Source organism: Petromyzon marinus, chromosome 61 (genome assembly GCF_048934315.1).
Source record: "Petromyzon marinus isolate PM22_M1 ecotype Great Lakes invasive population chromosome 61, UKy_Petmar_22M1.pri1.0, whole genome shotgun sequence".
In the NCBI taxonomy this organism is placed as follows: Eukaryota; Metazoa; Chordata; class Hyperoartia; order Petromyzontiformes; family Petromyzontidae; genus Petromyzon; species Petromyzon marinus.
The window spans coordinates 11,851,842-11,871,240 of NC_133727.1; the positions used below are offsets into that span (position 1 = coordinate 11,851,842).

Consider the following 19,399-nt stretch of genomic DNA (forward strand, 5'->3'; position numbering starts at 1 on the left):
GTGTGTGGTGTGTGTGGTGCGTGCGTGTGTGGTGTGTGTGGTGCGTGCGTGTGGTGCGTGTGTGGGGTGTGTGGTGTGTGTGGTGTGTGGTGTGTGTGGTGTGTCTGGTGGTGTGTGTGGTGTGTGCGTATGTGTGGTGTGTGCCGTGTGTGTGGTGCGTGTGTGTGGTGTGTGTGTGGTGTGTGGTGTGTGTGTGGTGTGTGTGGAGTGTGGTGTTTGTGTGCGTGTGTGGTGTGTGTGGTGTGTGCGGTGCGTGCGTGTGTGGTGTGTGCGGTGTGTGTGGTGAGTGTGTGGTGTGTGTGGTGTGTGTGGTGCGTGTGTGTGTGGTGCGTGCGTGCGTGTGTGTGTGGTGTGTGTGTGCGTGTGTGTGTGGTGTGTGTGGTGAGTGTTTGTGTGCGTGTGTGTGTGGTGTGTGTGTGGTGTGTGCGGTGCGTGCGTGTGTGTGTGGTGTGTGTGGTGTGTGTGGTGCGTGTGTGTGTGGTGTGTGTGGGGTGTGTGGTGTGTGTGGTGCGTGTGTGGTGCGTGTGTGTGGTGTGTGTGGTGCGTGTGTGTGGTGTGTGTGTGTGGTGTGTGTGCGTGTGTGTGCGCGTGTGTTTGTGCGTGTATGTGCGCGTGTGTGGTGTGTGTGTGATGTGTGTGCTGTGTGTGCGTGTGTGTATGGTGTGTGTGTGTATGGTGTGTGTGCGTGTGTGTGTGGTGTGTGTGGTACGTGCATGCGTGTGTGTGTGTGTGTGTGTGGTGTGTGTGTGTGGTGTGTGTGGTGCGTGCGTATGTGTGTGGTGTGTGCGGTGTGTGTGGTGTGTGTGTGGTGTGTGTGGTGCGTGTGTGTGGTGTGTGTGTGTGGTGTGTGTGTGGTATGTGTGCGGTGTGTGTGGTGTGTGTGTGATGTGTGTGGTGGGTGTGTGGTGCGTGTGTGGTGTGTGCGTGTGGTGTGTGTGGTGTGTGTGCGTGTGTGTGGTCCGTGCGTGTGTGTGGTGCGTGGTGTGTGTGGTGTGTGTGGTGTGTGTGGTGTGTGTGTAGTGTGTGTGGTGTGTGTGGAGTGTGTGGTGCGTGCGTGTGGTGCGTGTGTGGGGTGTGTGGTGTGTGTGGTGTGTGGTGTGTCTGGTGGTGTGTGTGGTGTGTGCGTATGTGTGGTGTGTGCGGTGTGTGTGGTGCGTGTGTGTGGTGTGTGTGTGTGGTGTGTGTGTGGTGCGTGTGTGGTGCGTGTGTGTGTGGTGTGTGGTGCGTGTGGTGTGTGTGGGGCGTGTGTGTGGTGTGTGTGTGGTGCGTGTGTGGTGTGTGTGGTGTGTAGTGTGTGTGGTGTGGTGCGTATGGTGTGTGTGGTGCGTGTGTTTGGTGCGTGTGTGTGGTGTGTTTGGTGCGTGTGTGTGGTGTCTTTGTGCGTGCATGCGTGTGTGGTGTGTGCGTGTGTGTGTGGTGTGTGTGTGCGTGTGTGTGGTGTGTGGTGCGTGTGTGTGGTGTGTGTGGTGTGTGTGTGTGTGTGGTATGTGTGGTGCGTGCGTGTGTGTGGTGTGTGCGGTGTGTGGTGTGTGTGGTGTGTGTGGTGCGTGTGTGTGGTGTGTGTGGTGTGTGTGTGGTGTGCGTGTGGTGCGTATGGTGTGTGGTGCGTGTGTGTGGTGAGTGTGTGTGGTGTGTGTGTGTGGTGTGTGCGGTGTGTGTGGTGTGTGTGGTGTGTGTGGTGAGTGTGTTTGGTGTGTGTGGTGTGTGGTGTGTGTGGTGAATGTGTGTGGTGTGCGTGGTGCGTGTGTGGTGTGTGCGTGTGGTGTGTGTGGTGTGTTTGCGTGTGTGGTGTGTGTGGTGCGTGCGTGTGTGTGGGGCGTGCGTGTATGTGTGGTGTGTGCGGTGTGTGTGGTGCGTGTGTGGTGTGTGGTGCGTGTGTGGTGTGTGTGGTGTGTGTGTGGTGCGTATTGTGTGTGTGGTGTGTGTGTGTGCGCGTGTGTTTGTGCGTGTGTGTGCGCGTGTGTGGTGTGTGGTGCGTTTGTGTGTGGTGTGTCTGGTGTGTATGTGTGGTGTGTGTGCTGTGTGTGCGTGTGTGTATGGTGTGTGTGCGTGTGTGTGGTGCGTGTGTGTGCGCGTTTGTTTGTGCGTGTGTGTGCGTGCGTGCATGGGCGGTGTGTGGGGAGCGGTAGTGTCGTGGTTAGCGCGCTGTGCTAAGAACCCGGAGACCCGAGTTTCATTCCTGCTCACCGTCAATACCAGTGAGCATTATCTCAACCGGTCCTGGGCCTCCCCTAGATCGACTCAGCCTCAAAAGAGTATCTGGTGCTGTGTGTAAAATATCGCCACTCGGAAGACAAAGGCGGTTGGGCGTATATCGGCCTCCATAGGTACTTACTCGCTAACAGCACTTTCCCCAAAAGTCTGTTCAGGCTATACGGGGATCTTCATCTTTGGTGTGTGTGTGCATGCGTGAGCGTGTATGTGTGCGTAGTGTGTGTGTGCGTGGTGTGTGCGTTGTGTGTGTGGTTTGTGTGGTGTGTAGTACGTGTGTGGTGTGTAGTACGTGCGTGTGTAGTGTGTGTGTGGTGTGTGTGGTGTTTCTGCGTGGTGCGTGCGTGGTGTGTGTGTGTGTGCGTGGTGTGTGTACAGTGAGGGAAAAAAGTGTTTGATCCCCTGCTGATTTTGTACGTTTGCCCATTGGCAAAGAAATGATCAGTCTATAATTTTAATGGTAGGTTTATTTGAACAGTGAGAGACAGAATAACAACAAAAAAATCCGGAAAAACGCATGTCAAAAATGTTAGAAATTGATTTGCATTTTGAGGGAAATAAGTGTTTGACCCCTCTGCAAAACATGACTTAGTACTTGATGGCAAAACCCTTGTTGGCAATCACAGAGGTCAGACTTTTCTTGAAGTTGGCCACCAGGTTTGCACACATCTCAGGAGGGATTTTGTCCCACTCCTCTTTGCAGATTTTCTCCAAGTCATTAAGGTTTCGAGGCTGACGTTTGACAACTCGAACCTTCAGCTCCCTCCACAGATTTTCTATGGGATTAAGGTCTGGAGACTAGCTAGGCCACTCCAGGACCTCAATGTGCTTCTTCTTGAGCCACTCCTTTGTTGCCTTGGCCGTGTGTTTTGGGTCATTGTCATGCTGGAATACCCATCCACGACCCATTTTCAATGCCCTGGCTGAGGGAAGGTTCTCACCCAAGATTTGACGGCACATGGCCCCGTCCATCGTCCCTTTGATGTGGTGAAGTTGTCCTGTCCCCTTAGCAGAAAAATACCCCCAAAGCATAATGGTTCCACCTCCATGTTTGACGGTGGGGATGGTGTTCTTGGGGTCATAGGCAGCATTCCTCCTCCTCCAAACACCGCGAGTTGAGTTGATGCCAAAGAGCTCCATTTTGGTCTCATCTGACCACAACACTTTCACCCAGTTGTCCTCCGAATCATTCAGATGTTCATTGGCAAACTTCAGACGGGCATGTATATGTGCTTTCTTGAGCAGGGGGACCTTGTGGGCGCTGCAGGAGTTCAGTCCTTCACGGTGTAGTGTGTTACCATTTGTTTTCTTGGTGACTATGGTCCCAGCTGCCTTGAGATCATTGACAAGATCCTCCCGTGTAGTTCTGGGCTGATTCCTCACCGTTCTCATGGTCATTGCAACTCCACGAGGTGAGATCTTGCATGGAGCCCCAGGCCGAGGGAGATTGACAGTTATTTTGTGTTTCTTCTATTTGCGAATAATCGCACCAACTGTTGTCACCTTCTCACCAAGCTGCTTGGCAATGGTCTTGTAGCCCATTCCAGCCTTGTGTAGGTCTACAATCTTGTCCCTGACATCCTTGGAGAGCTCTTTGGTCTTGGCCATGGTGGACTGTTTGGAATCTGATTGATTGATTGCTTCTGTGGACAGGTGTCTTTTATACAGGTAACAAGCTGAGATTAGGAGCACTCCCTTTAAGAGTCTGCTCTTAATCTCAGCTCTTTACCTGTATAAAATACACCTGGGAGCCAGAAATCTTTCCGATTGAGAGGGAGTCAAATACTTATTTCCCTCATTAAAATGCAAATCAATTAATAACATTTTTTACATGGGTTTTTCTGATTTTTGTTGTTGTTATTCTGTCTCTCACTATTCAAATAAACCTACCATTAAAATTATAGACTGATCATTTTTTTGTCAGTGGGAAAACGTACAAAATCAGCAGGGGATCAAATACTTTTTCCCTCACTGTATGTGTGCGTGGTGTGTATGTGCATGGTGTGTGGTTTGTGTGGTGTGTGGTGCGTGCGCGGTGCGTTCGTGATGTGAGCGTGTTGCGTGCGTGGTGTGCGTGGTATGTGCGTGTGTGCAGAGTGAGCTTCATGGACGTGCAGGTGAAGTTTCTGCCGGTGTGGCTCACCCTGGACTATGTGTCGGACGCTGTCAACCTGGTGGACATGGTGCTCCTGAGCAGGAAAGGTAAGTGGCACGTTCGCGGCATGTTTGTGGCACGAATTCGGCGTTACCCGGGGAGGAGGTCTCAGGAGTTGTCGCGATGCAGAGAAAGTGTTCTGGTCTACACGTCTTGTGTTTTTACCATCCCGTTTGCGTTCCTCGTTTGTTCTGTCTCGTTTGTACAGAATTGTTCCTCCACAATCCGCGTGTAATTTGCATGCATCCTAAATGCTTCACGCCCACACGAGTGGTGAGGCTATCGTGAGAGTGAGAATCAGGCGGGCGGATAGGGAGAGACGAAATATAACACAATTGGAACCGGATGGGACGAACGGAACGGACAGTTGCATTGAACGAGCAAAACATGGACGGCACAGACGAACACACTCATTTGCACGGAATACAACCAAACCGTCTTTGCTCAAATTAAATGGCATTTGAATGTTGTAAGCTCCCATGGATCAGTGTGTGTACACGTAAATTACCTGAAGACGTGTTTGCGTCTTCACGTCTGTTCATGCAACGTTCGACATCTCTCGAACGTGCGACGGACACCAGAGCGTGGCGTGCGATGTACAACCGCAGTGCGTTGACTCCACCGTGCGGGCATTGTAGCCCCGTGTTGGCGCAGCATCGATGATAAATTTGGCTTCCAGCGAACCGAGAAGTGACAAATGTGTCATTTTCTGTTTAAGAGAAATACTGCTAGAAATGTCAGGTCTTGACAGACACAAGGTGAGTGACGTGAATGTGTTATGGATAGAATCAGGGTACACAACAAGAATATTAATGAGAATAATTTGAAGAAAGGCGAAGTTACATTTCTTGGACGTGTCATGAGAAAGCAAGAGACTGAACATGAATACGTTCTGACTGGGAGCACGAGAAGGCCCAAGGCAGGGAAGACAGAAAGTTAAGTTACGCGAGCAATTTGAATGATTCGATTCTACTGCGAGGAATAACCAATGCAGAGTTTGTCAGTGAACATCATGCACGGAGTTGAATTGAAGCAAGGCCACGATCCGTGATCATCGACGTCTTTGAGAAAGGACGCAGCTCACAGACGGAGAGATGGACAGCTGACTCAAGGGTCAGAGGTCAGAGCCAGCACCAATGAGATCCTGGGGTCAAGACGGACGGACACTGGTAACGCATGAACGCTCTCGACGTTAACAGACGAGTGTTCTCCATAATAGGAGAGTGTTCGTGGGGCTATGTACGGTGCGAAATAAATTAAACATCCATACATCGTACATACACCGTACGTACATACAACAGAAGATGAGCGCGCGGGCCCCCGTGTGCCACAGGCTTCATGGAGTGCGGGCTGCTGGTGACAGACGTGGGCCGCATGCGCCAGCGCTACATCCGCTCGTCGCGCTTCTGCCTCGACGCGCTGGCGCTCATCCCCACCGACCTACTGTACGCGTACACGGGCGTGCACTACCCCGTGGTGCGCCTCAACCGCCTGCTGCGCTTCCCTCGCATCTTCGACTGCTTTGACCAGGTCTGGCACGAGCTGCCCCATGTTCACAGGGAGCGCCTGTGGCTGGGTTAATGTGGAGATGGTGGCTTGGTTAATGTGGAGGTGGTGGCTGGGTTAATGTGGAGGTAGTGGCTGGGTTAATGTGGAGGTGGTGGCTGGGTTAATGTGGAGGTGGTGGCTGGGTTAATGTGGAGGTGGTGGCTGGGTTAATGTGGAAGTGCTGGCTGGGTTAATGTGGAGGTGGTGTCTGGGTTAATGTGGAGGTGGTGGCTGGGTTAATGTGGAGGTGGTGGCTGAATTAATGTGGAAGTGGTGAACGGGTGGCTACGTTCATGTGGAGGTGGTGGTTGGGTTAATGTGGAGGTGGTGGCTACATTCATGTGGAGGTGGTGGTTGGGTTAATGTAGAGGTGGTGGCTGGGTTAATGTGGTGGTGCTGATTTGGTTAATGTGGTGGTGGCTGGGTTAATGGGGAGGTGGTGGAAGGGTTCATGTGGAGGTGGTGGCTGGGTTCACGTGGAGGTGGTGGCTGGGTTAATGTGGAGGTGGTGGCTGGGTTCACGTGGAGGTGGTGGCTGGGTTAATGTGGAGGTGGTGGCTGGGTTAATGTGGAGTTGGTGGCTGGGTTTACCTGCAGGTGGTGGCTGGGTTAATGTGGAGGTGGTGGCTGGGTTAATGTGGAGATGGTGGCTTGGTTAATGTGGAGGTGGTGGCTGGGTTAATGTGGAGGTGGTGGCTGGGTTAATGTGGAGATGGTGGATGGGTTAATGTGGAGGTGGTGGCTACATTCATGTGGAGGTGGTGGCTGGGTTAATGTGGAGGTGCTAATTTGGTTAATGTGGAGGTGGTGGCTGGGTTAATGTGGGGGTCGTGGCAGGGTTAATGTAGAAGTGGTGACTGCATTCATGTGGAGTTGGTGGCTGGGTTCACGTGGAGGTGGTGGCTGGGTTGATGTGGAGGTGGTGGCTGGGTTAATGTGGAGGTGGCTGTGTTCACGTGGAGGTGGTGATTTGGTTAATGTGGAGGTGGTGGCTGTGTTCACGTGGAGGTGGTGATTTAGTTAATGTGGAGGTGGTGGCTGCGTTCATGTGGAATTGGTGGCTGGGTTTATGTGGAGGTGGTGGCTGTGTTAATGTGGAGGTGGTGGCTGGGTTAATGTGGAGTTGGTGGCTGGGTTAATGTGGAGGTGGGGGCTGGGTTCATGTGGAGGTGGTGGCTTGGTTAATGTGGAGGTGGTGGCAGGGTTAATGTGGAGATGGTGGCTGCGTTCATGTGGAGTTGGTGGCTGGGTTCACGTGGAGGTGGTGGCTGGGTTAATGTGGAGGTGGTGGCTGGGTTAATGTGGAGGAGGTGGCTGGGTTAATGTGGAGGTGGTTGCTGGGTTAATGTGGAGGTGGTGGCTGGGTTCACTTGGAGGTGGTGGCTGGGTTAATGTGGAGGGGGTGGCTGGGTAAATGTGGAGGTGGTGGCTGGATTAATGTGGAAGTGGTAAACGGGTGGCTACGTTCATGTGGAGATGGTGGTTGGGTTAATGTGGAGGTGGTGGCTACATTCATGTGGAGGTGGTGGCTGGGTTAATGTGGAGGTGGCTGTGTTCACGTGGAGGTGGTGATTTGGTTAATGTGGAGGTGGTGGCTGCGTTCATGTGGAATTGGTGGCTGGGTTTACGTGGAGGTGGTGGCAGGATTAATGTGGAGGTGGTGGCTGGGTTGATGTGGAGTTAGTGGCTGGGTTAATGTGGAGGCTGGGTTAATGTGGAGGTGGCTGTGTTCACGTGGAGGTGGTGATTTAGTTAATGTGGAGGTGGTGGCTGCGTTCATGTGGAATTGGTGGCTGGGTTTACATGGAGGTGGTGGCTGTGTTAATGTGGAGGTGGTGGCTGGGTTAATGTGGAGTTGGTGGCTGGGTTAATGTGGAGGTGGTGGCTGGGTTAATGTGGAGGTGGTGGCAGGGTTAATGTGGAGATGGTGGCTGCGTTCATGTGGAGTTAGTGGCTGGGTTCACGTGGAGGTGGTGGCTGGGTTAATGTGGAGGAGGTGGCTGGGTTAATGTGGAGGTTGTTGCTGGGTTAATGTGGAGGTGGTGGCTGGGTTCACTTGGAGGTGGTGGCTGGGTTAATGTGGAGGGGGTGGCTGGGTAAATGTGGAGGTGGTGGCTGGATTAATGTGGAAGTGGTAAACGGGTGGCTACGTTCATGTGGAGATGGTGGTTGGGTTAATGTGGAGGTGGTGGCTACATTCATGTGGAGGTGGTGGCTGGGTTAATGTGGAGGTGGCTGTGTTCACGTGGAGGTGGTGATTTGGTTAATGTGGAGGTGGTGGCTGCGTTCATGTGGAATTGGTGGCTGGGTTTACGTGGAGGTGGTGGCTGGGTTAATGTGGAGGTGGCTGTGTTCACGTGGAGGTGGTGATTTGGTTAATGTGGAGGTGGTGGCTGTGTTCACGTGGAGGAGGTGATTTAGTTAATGTGGAGGTGGTAGCTGGGTTAATGTGGAGGTGGTGGCTGCGTTCATGTGGAATTGGTGGCTGGGTTTACGTGGAGGTGGTGGCTTGGTTAATGTGGAGGTGATGGCTGGGTTAATGTGGAGGTGGTGGCTGGGTTTACGTGGAGGTGATGGCTGGGTTAATGTGGAGGTGTTGGCTAGGTTAATGTGGAGGTGGTGGCTGTGTTCACGTGGAGGTGGTGATTTAGTTAATGTGGAGGTGGTGGCTGCGTTCATGTGGAATTGGTGGCTGGGTTTACGTAGAGGTGGTGGCTGGGTTAATGTGGAGGTGATGGCTGGGTTAATGTGGAGGTGGTGGCTGCGTTCACGTGGAATTGGTGGCTGGGTTTACGTGGAGATGGTGGCTGGGTTAATGGGGAGGTGGTGGCAGGGTTAATGTGGAGGTGGTGACTGCGTTCATGTGGAGTTGGTGGCTGGGTTCACGTGGAGGTGGTGGCAGGGTTAATGTGGTGGAGGTGGCTGTGTTCACGTGGAGGTGGTGATTTGGTTAATGTGGAGGTGGTGGCTGTGTTCACGTGGAGGTGGTGATTTAGTTAATGTGGAGGTGGTGGCTGCGTTCATGTGGAATTGGTGGCTGGGTTACATGGAGGTGATGGCTGTGTTAATGTGGAGGTGGTGGCTGGGTTAATGTGGAGGTGGTGGCTGGGTTAATGTGGAGGTGGTGGCTGGGTTAATGTGGAGGTGGTGGCTGGGTTAATGTGGAGGTGGTGGCTGGGTTAATGTGGAGGTGGTGGTTGGGTTAATGTGGAGGTGGTGGCTGGGTGGCTGAAACCTGAATTAGAATCCAGCATTCTCAGAGGTGCCGGCTCAGCGCTCTGAGCCACCAATCATCTCGTCAGTCCCTGCAATTACAGAACAGACCCCGTACCACTGCTCCATCTCACCACCCCCCAGGATGCCTACCGCGGTGTTGCATTGTGGGTGAAAGTGAGGTGAAGCCGAGCTCGAGTCTCCCAGCGTGCACGGCGGGTTTGCGAGTCCCACGCGCACATCTGTGCTTCCAGACGAACATCGTCGAGCGGCACCTGACCACTCCTGGGAGGCTGAAACCAGTCCAGGCTTTGCATGCCTGATGTTGGTGTGAAAAGTCAAGGGGCTTGTTTGATATAACCATGCTTATTTACACATGGAGACGGGATGCAGATCTGGTGATATTTACAACACATTTGCTCGGGAAAGGGGGCGTATTAGAGCCCCCTGTGGTTTAGGCCAGGGGTGGGGAACGTCCGGCCCGTGGGCCGAATGAGGCCCGCAAAATGATTTGGTGTGGCCCTGCCAAGGCAACCGTAGGCGGGACTCGAAATTCAATAAATCTAGAAGCAAACCTGGAAAAGCAATTGCGAGTAGCAACATCGTCAATATCAGCTAACATCTTCACACGCCTTGCCAAAGAGAAGCAGTTCCAGCCATCACATTAGGGGTGAGTTAATTAAATGGTTGACCAAATATAACAGGCTAATTTTTAAGTTGATAATTTTGTATGGCCCGCGAATGATGTTATAAATATGCAAATGGCCCTTGGCAGAAAAAGGTTCCCCACCCCTGGTTTAGGTGCAGCAGGGCTGCACCTTTGCTTCGTGTTCTCCCCCCATCACCACCACCAACCCAACTGACCGGTCCCAGGTGGAGACACACACCAACTACCCCAAGACATTCCGCATCATCAAGCTGGTGGTGTACATCTACCTGATGGTGCACTGGAACGCCTGCTTCTACTACCTGCTGTCCGCCTACATCGGCTTTGGGCAGGACGGCTGGGTGTACCCGGCCCATGAGACGCCGGGCTTCGGCGGCACGGGCCGCCAGTACATGTTCTGCATCTACTTCTCCACGCTGATCCTGCTCACCATCGGCAACATCCCCAAGGCGGAGCGCGAGGCCGAGTACCTCTTCGTGGTCGTCGACTTCCTCATCACCATCTTCGTGTTCGCCACCATCCTGGGCAACGTGGCGAGCATCTGCGCCAGCGTAAACGAGGCCGGCGACAGGTTCCTGGCCGAGTTCAACGAGGTCAAGGACTACGTGCGCTTTCGCGCCATCGGGAAGGACGTGGACCGCAAGGTGGGGCCCGGCGCGCAGTGCACGGGCGTGTGTCCGTTGAACTTCCTTCAAGCTGGGTTAGATTATTTCCACGTAGTTTAGTGGTAATTAAATTGAAGGTGGAGGGGTTACCAGCCCCTTGCACCCGTCCAGAGCCCCCGTTGGCCGCTGTGGTGGCTACAAACACCGTGAGGGGAATAGCCAACTGAAATTGGCCTTCCCCCCCATGGCATGGCTCACCACAGCGTTACTGTCCAGCACCACTGAGGTGGTAGGGGGTTGCTATTCCGGACCAAAAATGCATTTCGCTTGGCACAAGCGCCACGATGACGTCACCGCCACTTAGTGCTGAATGGTTGTTGTTGTTGTTGTTGAACTTTCGTCGCACCGCACGTAGCCAACCACGCTAATTAGAGTTGCGGGGGGAAGGACAACAAACTAACCACGTGAAGCAGTTGTAAACAAATGAATTTGTCAATCTAGATGATGATATAAATGTACGTAGCTCCCAGTGGCTACCTAATATCGGAAGGAAGAGCATTCCGGACGGCCACAGAAGCACATTTGAAACCGCCAGGCGATGATGCCGAAGCTCTCGATGCCGCGTTCGTCAAAATCTCCGTGGCCTTCAAAGGAGAAAAAATATTAAAATATATATAGGAGGTGACGTTTTGGGCGACGACCTTTCTCCGCAGCACATAGAGAGGATAGAGAGAGAGTGGATGAGAGTTGACTTTATTTTCGGCATCGTGCGGTTGATGGCAGCAGCAGCAGGAGCCAGATGTGTGCATGTTTGTTGAACTTCTTTCACTCCGTACGTAGCCAATCGGAGGTGCTGCTGTTGCTGGCACCATGATTGGGCTTCGACAGAGACAGAGTTCGCTTTGCTCTACATCCTCCGAGATGAGAGTTGAAGACTGCACTTTACACATGAGGCCTGATGATATTTAAGTAAAAAAGAAACGCATGAGCAAATTTTAATTGGCGTGCGAATAGTTACCTATCGGTAACCATTGAGTAACAGATAAACCCTTCAATGATAAAAACATACGCAAATTATTTGATGACATTGCTGCCACACTAGCAGCGGTGCACCACCTCAGCTGTGAGTAAGCACGGTGTGGCCGTGAGGACCCGGAATCATCACAGAGTCCATGGGACGAGACACTCGGAGTGATGATGCTACCGCAGGTGGTGGTACCACTTTGACATCTCCCGATTCTGTACGTGGCCAATAGCAGCGAGTGATGTTACGCCTAAAAAAAGACTGAGAGACCTTCACCGATGTCCGCACGGAATTGTTTTACTTTTAATAGGCACCACTGGCAATAGTTGGCAGCAGTGGACGGATGGCAGAGATTATGGTGCCTCCTCTGAATTCCCGGCCGCTGCGTGTGACCTGCATATCAGTAACAAGTCCTCTCTGCGTGTGACGGTGCAGGTGGTGGAGTGGGACGAATACCTGCATCTCAGTAACAAGTCCTCTCTGCGTGTGACGGTGCAGGTGGTGGAGTGGGACGAATACCTGCATCTCAGTAACAAGTCCTCTCTGCGTGTGACGGTGCAGGTGGTGGAGTGGGACGAATACCTGCATCTCAGTAACAAGTCCTCTCTGCGTGTGACGGTGCAGGTGGTGGAGTGGGACGAATACCTGCATCTCAGTAACAAGTCCTCTCTGCGTGTGACGGTGCAGGTGGTGGAGTGGTACGAATACCTGCATCTCAGTAACAAGTCGTTGGGCGAGGAGGACGTCCTCAGGGAGCTGCCCGTGACGCTGCGCACCGCCATCGCCATCAACGTGCACATGCAGACGCTGCAGAAGGTGGAGATCTTCAAGAACTGCGAGCTGGGCCTGCTGGAGGAGCTCGTGCTGAAGCTACGACCCAAGCTGTACAGCCCCGGCGACTACGTTTGCCGCAAGGGCGACATCGGCCGGGAGATGTACTTCATTAAGGAGGGCAAGCTGGCGGTGGTGGCCGACGACGGAGTGACGCAGTATGCCGTGCTGGGGGACGGCAGCTACTTCGGGGAGATCAGCATCCTCAAGATACCCGGTGGGTCACTGGCGGAGTCGCAGACACTGGCGGGCAGTGGCTCCTCTTACTCGCAGGCCCAGGGGCACGCAACTCGGGTGGTGGAGCGGGGGGTGGGGTATGTGGGAGCGTGATGCGACGCATAGGGGACCCAGTTGGGCCACAAAAGGGGGGCCCCGAATCAACAAGATAAACAAGTAACAATGTTAAGAAAAGTTATTCAACAAAAAATATTAATACAAATGTAGTCGCGGTCTATCGTGGACCAAGCCCGAATGATTAAAGTGCATCCTGGCTATCGCATCCATAGAGCAGAAGCATAAAGTTGGGTGATCCACCACCCACCCCTCTTTGAGGAAATTATAGAGCAATGGGGCCGACGTAAACGTAAGACGCACGGTAAAATATTTGTGAATATTCCTGTGTACACCATGTGACTTGCTGTGTACACCGTGGACTTGCTGTGTACACCGTGTGACTTGCTGTGTACACCGTGGGACTTGCTGTGTACACCGTGGGACTCGCTGTGTACACCGTGGACTCGCTGTGTACACCGTGTGACTTGCCGTGTACACCGTGGGACTTGCCGTGTACACCGTGGGACTTGCCGTGTACACCGTGGGACTTGCCGTGTACACCGTGGGACTTGCCGTGTACACCGTGGACTCGTTGTGTACACCATGTGACTCGCTGTGTACACCGTGGACTCGCTGTGTACACCGTGGACTCGCTGTGTACACCATGTGACTCGCTGTGTACACCGTGGACTTGCTGTGTACACCATGTGACTTGCCGTGTACACCGTGTGACTTGCCGTGTACACCATGAGACTTGCTGTGTACACCGTGTGACTTGCTGTGTACACCATGAGACTTGCCGTGTACACCATGTGACTTGCTGTGTACACCGTGTGACTTGCTGTGTACACCATGAGACTTGCTGTGTACACCATGAGACTTGCCGTGTACACCATGTGACTTGCTGTGTACACCATGGACTTGCTGTGTACACCATGAGACTTGCTGTGTACACCATGTGACTCGCTGTGTACACCATGTGACTCGCTGTGTACACCATGTGACTTGCCGTGTACACCATGTGACTTGCCGTGTACACTATGGACTTGCTGTGTACACTATGGACTTGCTGTGTACACCGTGTGACTTGCCGTGTACACCGTGAGACTTGCCGTGTACACCGTGAGACTTGCCGTGTACACCGTGTGACTTGCCGTGTACACCGTGTGACTTGCCGTGTACACCATGGGACTTGCCGTGTACACCATGTGACTTGCCGTGTACACCGTGTGACTTGCTGTGTACACCATGGACTTGCTGTGTACACCGTGTGACTTGCCGTGTACACCATGTGACTTGCCGTGTACACCGTGTGACTTGCTGTGTACACCATGAGACTTGCTGTGTACACCGTGTGACTTGCTGTGTACACCGTGTGACTTGCTGTGTACACCATGAGACTTGCTGTGTACACCGTGACTTGCTGTGTACACCATGAGACTTGCCGTGTACACCATGTGACTTGCTGTGTACACCATGTGACTTGCTGTGTACACTATGGACTTGCTGTGTACACTATGGACTTGCTGTGTACACCGTGTGACTTGCCGTGTACACCGTGAGACTTGCCGTGTACACCGTGAGACTTGCCGTGTACACCGTGTGACTTGCCGTGTACACCGTGTGACTTGCCGTGTACACCATGTGACTTGCCGTGTACACCGTGTGACTTGCTGTGTACACCATGGACTTGCTGTGTACACCGTGTGACTTGCTGTGTACACCATGTGACTTGCCGTGTACACCGTGTGACTTGCTGTGTACACCATGAGACTTGCTGTGTACACCGTGTGACTTGCTGTGTACACCGTGTGACTTGCTGTGTACACCATGAGACTTGCTGTGTACACCATGAGACTTGCCGTGTACACCATGTGACTTGCTGTGTACACCATGGACTTGCTGTGTACACCATGAGACTTGCTGTGTACACCATGTGACTTGCTGTGTACACCATGTGACTTGCTGTGTACACCATGGACTTGCTGTGTACACCATGTGACTCGCTGTGTACACCATGTGACTTGCTGTGTACACCATGTGACTTGCCGTGTACACCATGTGACTTGCTGTGTACACTATGGACTTGCTGTGTACACCGTGTGACTTGCTGTGTACACCGTGGACTTGCTGTGTACACCGTGGTACTCGCTGTGTACACCATGGTACTTGCTGTGTACACAGTGGACTCGCAGTGTACACCGTGGACTTGCTGTGTACACAGTGTGACTTGCACAGCGGGGAGGTTTAGTTCTGGTGAGGAGCGGCAACGATCCGCGTCACCCTGCTGGGCGCAGCAGCCTTCACCACGACCGCACTCACCTATTACATTATTAAGCTATTTTTATTTTACCAGGTAAGGTCCCATTGAGCTATGAAACTCTTTTTTCAGAAGCGACCTGGATACAAACGATAGCTCAACGAAGTGGCTTATAAAGTGAACGTTTATAGCAGCCAAATACTCTGAACGTGTGATATTGATTCCAAATGTGGATGGAAAAACCGGAGGACCCAGAAAAAATTCCACGCTACCACAGAGACAGAGAGACACGTACACTCAAAATGTACAGGTGTCACAGTCGGGATCGAACCCATAACCTCGTGTATACCAGGCGGGGGAGTTAAACCACCGTGATTGGGTGGAGTGGTCACGCAGCGGTTAACTGGCAACACTGGTGACGATTAATCTGAGCCGGTCCTGGGCTTCCTCTAGGTCGACTCAGCCTCAAATGAGCACCCGGTGCGATGTATAAACATTGGCACTTGGGAAATGTTAGGCCAGCGGTGGCCCAAGATCAGTCAATGTTCGAGCAACGTTTGATCGTTCACCTGGTGGCAAATATTTAAGTTGGTCCAGTGCAGTCCCCCTTCATATATTTTTTTACTTTTCGTAAAAAAAATCCCGGCAGGGCTTTCTGTATTGTTCGGGCCCGAAGCGACTTAGCGAGAGCGTGTCGCCGTGACGCTCCCCGCACTCTCTCCCCACCCTCTCTCCCCGCACTCTCTCCCCGCACTCTCTCCCTGCCCAACGCCGGCGGTGGTAGGCAGCAAGGCCGGGAACCGGCGCACGGCCAACATCCGCAGCATCGGCTACTCGGACCTCTTCTGCCTGTCCAAGGAGGACCTGCAGGAGGTGCTGCGAGAGTTCCCAGCGGCTGGCAACATGCTGGAGGAGAAGGGGAAGCAGATCCTGGCCAAGATGGGCCTCCTGGACACCGAGATGGAGGGAGCACGCGCCGAGCCACACCAGCTGGAGAGCACGGTGACCAGCCGGAGCCTCCCGTGAACCACGTGACACTCTGAAACCCACCTCTCTCGCTCACGCATCTCCACCCCCCCTCTATCTAACCCAGCCGGAGCCTCCCGTGAACCACGTGACACTCTGAAACCCACCTCTTTCGCTCACGCATCTCCACCCCCCCTCTATCTAACCCAGCCGGAGCCTCCCGTGAACCACGTGACACCGCCCCTCACTGTGCGTGCGTGCAGGTGGAGACGCTGGATGGGGCGGTGCGTGCCCTGCAGACCAAGGTTGCGCGCCTGCTGGCCGAGCACAAGTCCGGCGACAAGAAGATACGCGCGCGTCTACGCCGCCTGGAGCGCGTGTTCACCGCAGAAGCAGCAGCAGCAGCCGGCGATGACCACAACGATGCGGGGGCCACGGGGGCCACGGGGGCCACTGGGAGCGGCGACGCGTGAAGTCCAACCTCATCTCGTCGTCGTCGTCGTCGTCACCGTCTCTAAGCCACCTTCTTGGGCGGCCTTCCGCATCGAGCTCGTGCCAGGGGACCCAGCGGCGGAAGGGCGTCCGTGGGGCCACGCCTGGCCGGTGGTCCAGAGCCTCGCCGGAGAGATTCTCTCCCCCCCCCCACCCCCCGCTCTCTTTTAGCCCAGTGGTTCTTCTTGACACGGGGCTCACCACGCAACCCCTGGGGGGGCGAGATGCCCTTTCCGTGGGTGCGAGACATGGGCAGGTTTTTGTAAGAAAGTAAATAATCTAAACCACAAATGAAGCATGGGCACGCAAGTAGAACAACGTTGTTTCATCAAACCCTATGTGTTGATTAACATTACACATCTTAATAAGGGGTGCAGGCTGCAGTTAAGGTTAAGAACCACTGGTCTAGAGTATTCACCTGCACGCGATAAGCTGCTTTGTAGAGCTATCATTTGTGGTCAGGTCGCTTCTGAAAAATAATCTCATAGGCCAGTTGGCTTTACCTGTTAAAATATAAATAAAGTAGTTATATTTGTATATATTTTTATTTGTTTACCTTTCCTACACTTCTATCATGTTGTCGTAATGTTTGTTGTTGTAACGTTCCGACCCTCTGCCCCTCCTGCAGTACAAATAAATATTCTCTGAGTCTGACACGCCGCTGCAATTCGTGCACCGAATGAGTTTTACGTAACGGGTACTGCTGAGAGAGCAGAGGCGGATGACGCGGTTCTTGTCGAGTATCTCATCAATCTCGTGTATCTCATATCTCTCTCGTGTATCTCATATCTCTCTCGTGTATCTCATATCTCTCTCGTGTATCTCATATCTCTCTCGTGTATCATATCTCTCTCGTGTATCTCATATCACTCTCGTGTATCTCATATCTCTCTCGTGTATCTCATATCTCTCTCGTGTATCTCATATCTCTCTCGTGTATCTCATATCTCTCTCGTGTATCTCATATCACTGTCGTGTATCTCATATCTCTCTCGTGTATCTCATATCACTCTCGTGTATCTCATATCTCTCTCGTGTATCTCATAGCACTGTCGTGTATCTCATATCTCTCTCCTGTATCTCATCACTCTCGTGTATCTCATCTCTCTCGTGTATCTCATATCACTGTCGTGTATCTCATATCTCTCGTGTATCTCATATCTCTCTCGTGTATCTCATATCTCTCTCGTGTATCTCATATCTCTCTCCTGTATCTTATCACTCTCGTGTATCTCATATCTCTCTCGTGTATCTCATATCTCTCTCGTGTATCTCATATCTCTCTCGTGTATCTCATATCTCTCTCGTGTATCTCATATCTCTCTCGTGTATCTCATCTCTCTCGTGTATCTCATATCACTGTCGTGTATCTCATATCACTGTCGTGTATCTCATATCACTGTCGTGTATCTCATATCTCTCTCGTGTATCTCATATCTCTCTCGTGTATCTCATATCTCTCTCGTGTATCTCATATCTCTCTCGTGTATCTCATATCTCTCTCGTGTATCTCATATCTCTCTCGTGTATCTCATATCACTGTCGTGTATCTCATATCTCTCTCGTGTATCTCATATCTCTCTCGTGTATCTCATATCTCTCTGGTGTATCTCATATCTCTCTCGTGTATCTCATATCTCTGTCGTGTATCTCATATCTCTCTCGTGTATCTCATCTCTCTCGTGTATCTCATATCTCTCTCGTGTATCTCATATCTCTCTGGTGTATCTCATATCTCTCTCGTGTATCTCATATCACTCTCGTGTATCTCATATCACTCTCGTGTATCTCATATCTCTCTCGTGTATCTCATATCACTCTCGTGTATCTCATATCTCTCGTGTATCTCATCACTCTCGTGTATCTCATATCTCTCTCGTGTATCTCATATCACTCTCGTGTATCTCATATCTCGTGTATCTCATCTCTCTCGTGTATCTCATTTCTCTCGTGTATCCCATCTCTCTCGTGTATCTCATATCTCTCTTGTGTATCTCATATCTCTCTCGTGTATCTCATATCTCTCTCGTGTATCTCATCACTCTCGTGTATCTCATATCTCACTCGTGTATCTCATATCTCTCTCGTGTATCTCATATCACTCTCGTGTATCTCATATCTCTCTCGTGTATCTCATCACTCTCGTGTATCTCATATCTCTCTCGTGTATCTCATATCTCTCGTGTATCTCATATCTCTCTCGTGTATCTCATATCTCTCTCGTGTATCTCATATCACTGTCGTGTATCTCATATCTCTCTCGTGTATCTCATATCTCTCTCGTGTATCTCATATCTCTCTCGTGTATCTCATATCTCTATTGTGTATCTCATATCTCTCTCGTCTATCTCATATCTCTCGTGTATCTCATATCTCGTGTATCTCATATCACTCTCGTGTATCTCATATCTCTCTCGTGTATCTCATATCTCTATTGTGTATCTCATATCTCTCGTCTATCTCATATCTCTCTCGTGGAGCTCATCGCGCAAGAGATGAATCGTGGACAGGCGATTCGTGAAGCTACAAACTGCTCTGAGTCTGTAGGTGGCGCTTCACCACCACACACTGTTAGCTCTGTTCTCATCGCGGCCACCACCGCCGCGACCCTGGTGAAGCAGCGATCGGCTTTACCCTTTAAAGCGACAATGCAGGAGGAGGTCAGTTAAACACCACGTAGCACGTTAGATCTCATGAATATAAATGTGTCGTTAATCCACCACCACCCGACGCTGCGCTGAATGCTCGTCACACGGACGACTCGAACGGCTGGCCCACCACTCCGCTGATCTCGAGGCCTTCACGAACACTGCTCCCCTCACTCCCTGGTTCACCCTCTTTCATCGTTCTCACATCAAAGGGCACCGCGCTGCCCCGCCCCCTGGCCTCCCGTCCAATCAGGGGCCCGGATTTTCAAGCTCTTTTGATAGTCGGATCCCAGCTCTGGTGACGTCACCGCAGTGGTCCCCTCGACGTCCGCTTTCTGCTCCTCCCGCTACCAGCCCACTGACCCGTGTTGCGTGTGCGTGGTCCCATCCGCGGTGGCTCAACAGCCCCTGCCGTGACGACGCGATTACACTCCCAGGTCACGGCGCCGCGGTGCCCGTCAGCCTCGGGGTAGGTCGCCCAATTCCCTGGCCGTAGGAAACCGTGA

General features: G+C 52.3%; 1 protein-coding gene across 3 annotated transcripts in view; it reads left to right on the forward strand.

Moving 5' to 3' along the window:
- Positions 1–16,899, forward strand: part of LOC116955771 (cyclic nucleotide-gated channel rod photoreceptor subunit alpha-like) — a 73,418-nt gene extending 56,519 nt beyond the window's left edge. For 2 of the 3 annotated variants that reach the window (XM_076053571.1, XM_076053572.1), the window contains 6 exons: positions 4,307–4,413; positions 5,700–5,896; positions 10,001–10,438; positions 12,111–12,471; positions 15,576–15,789; positions 16,017–16,899. In XM_076053571.1, the coding sequence (XP_075909686.1) occupies positions 4,307–4,413; positions 5,700–5,896; positions 10,001–10,438; positions 12,111–12,471; positions 15,576–15,789; positions 16,017–16,416 (1,717 nt within the window). In that variant the 3' untranslated portion in view covers positions 16,417–16,899. Of the gene's footprint in view, positions 1–4,306; positions 4,414–5,699; positions 5,897–10,000; positions 10,439–12,110; positions 12,472–15,571; positions 15,790–16,016 lie in introns of all 3 variants that reach the window. The other variant, XM_032977092.2, reaches the window with a different exon arrangement.
- Positions 16,900–19,399: the final 2,500 nt, after the last annotated feature.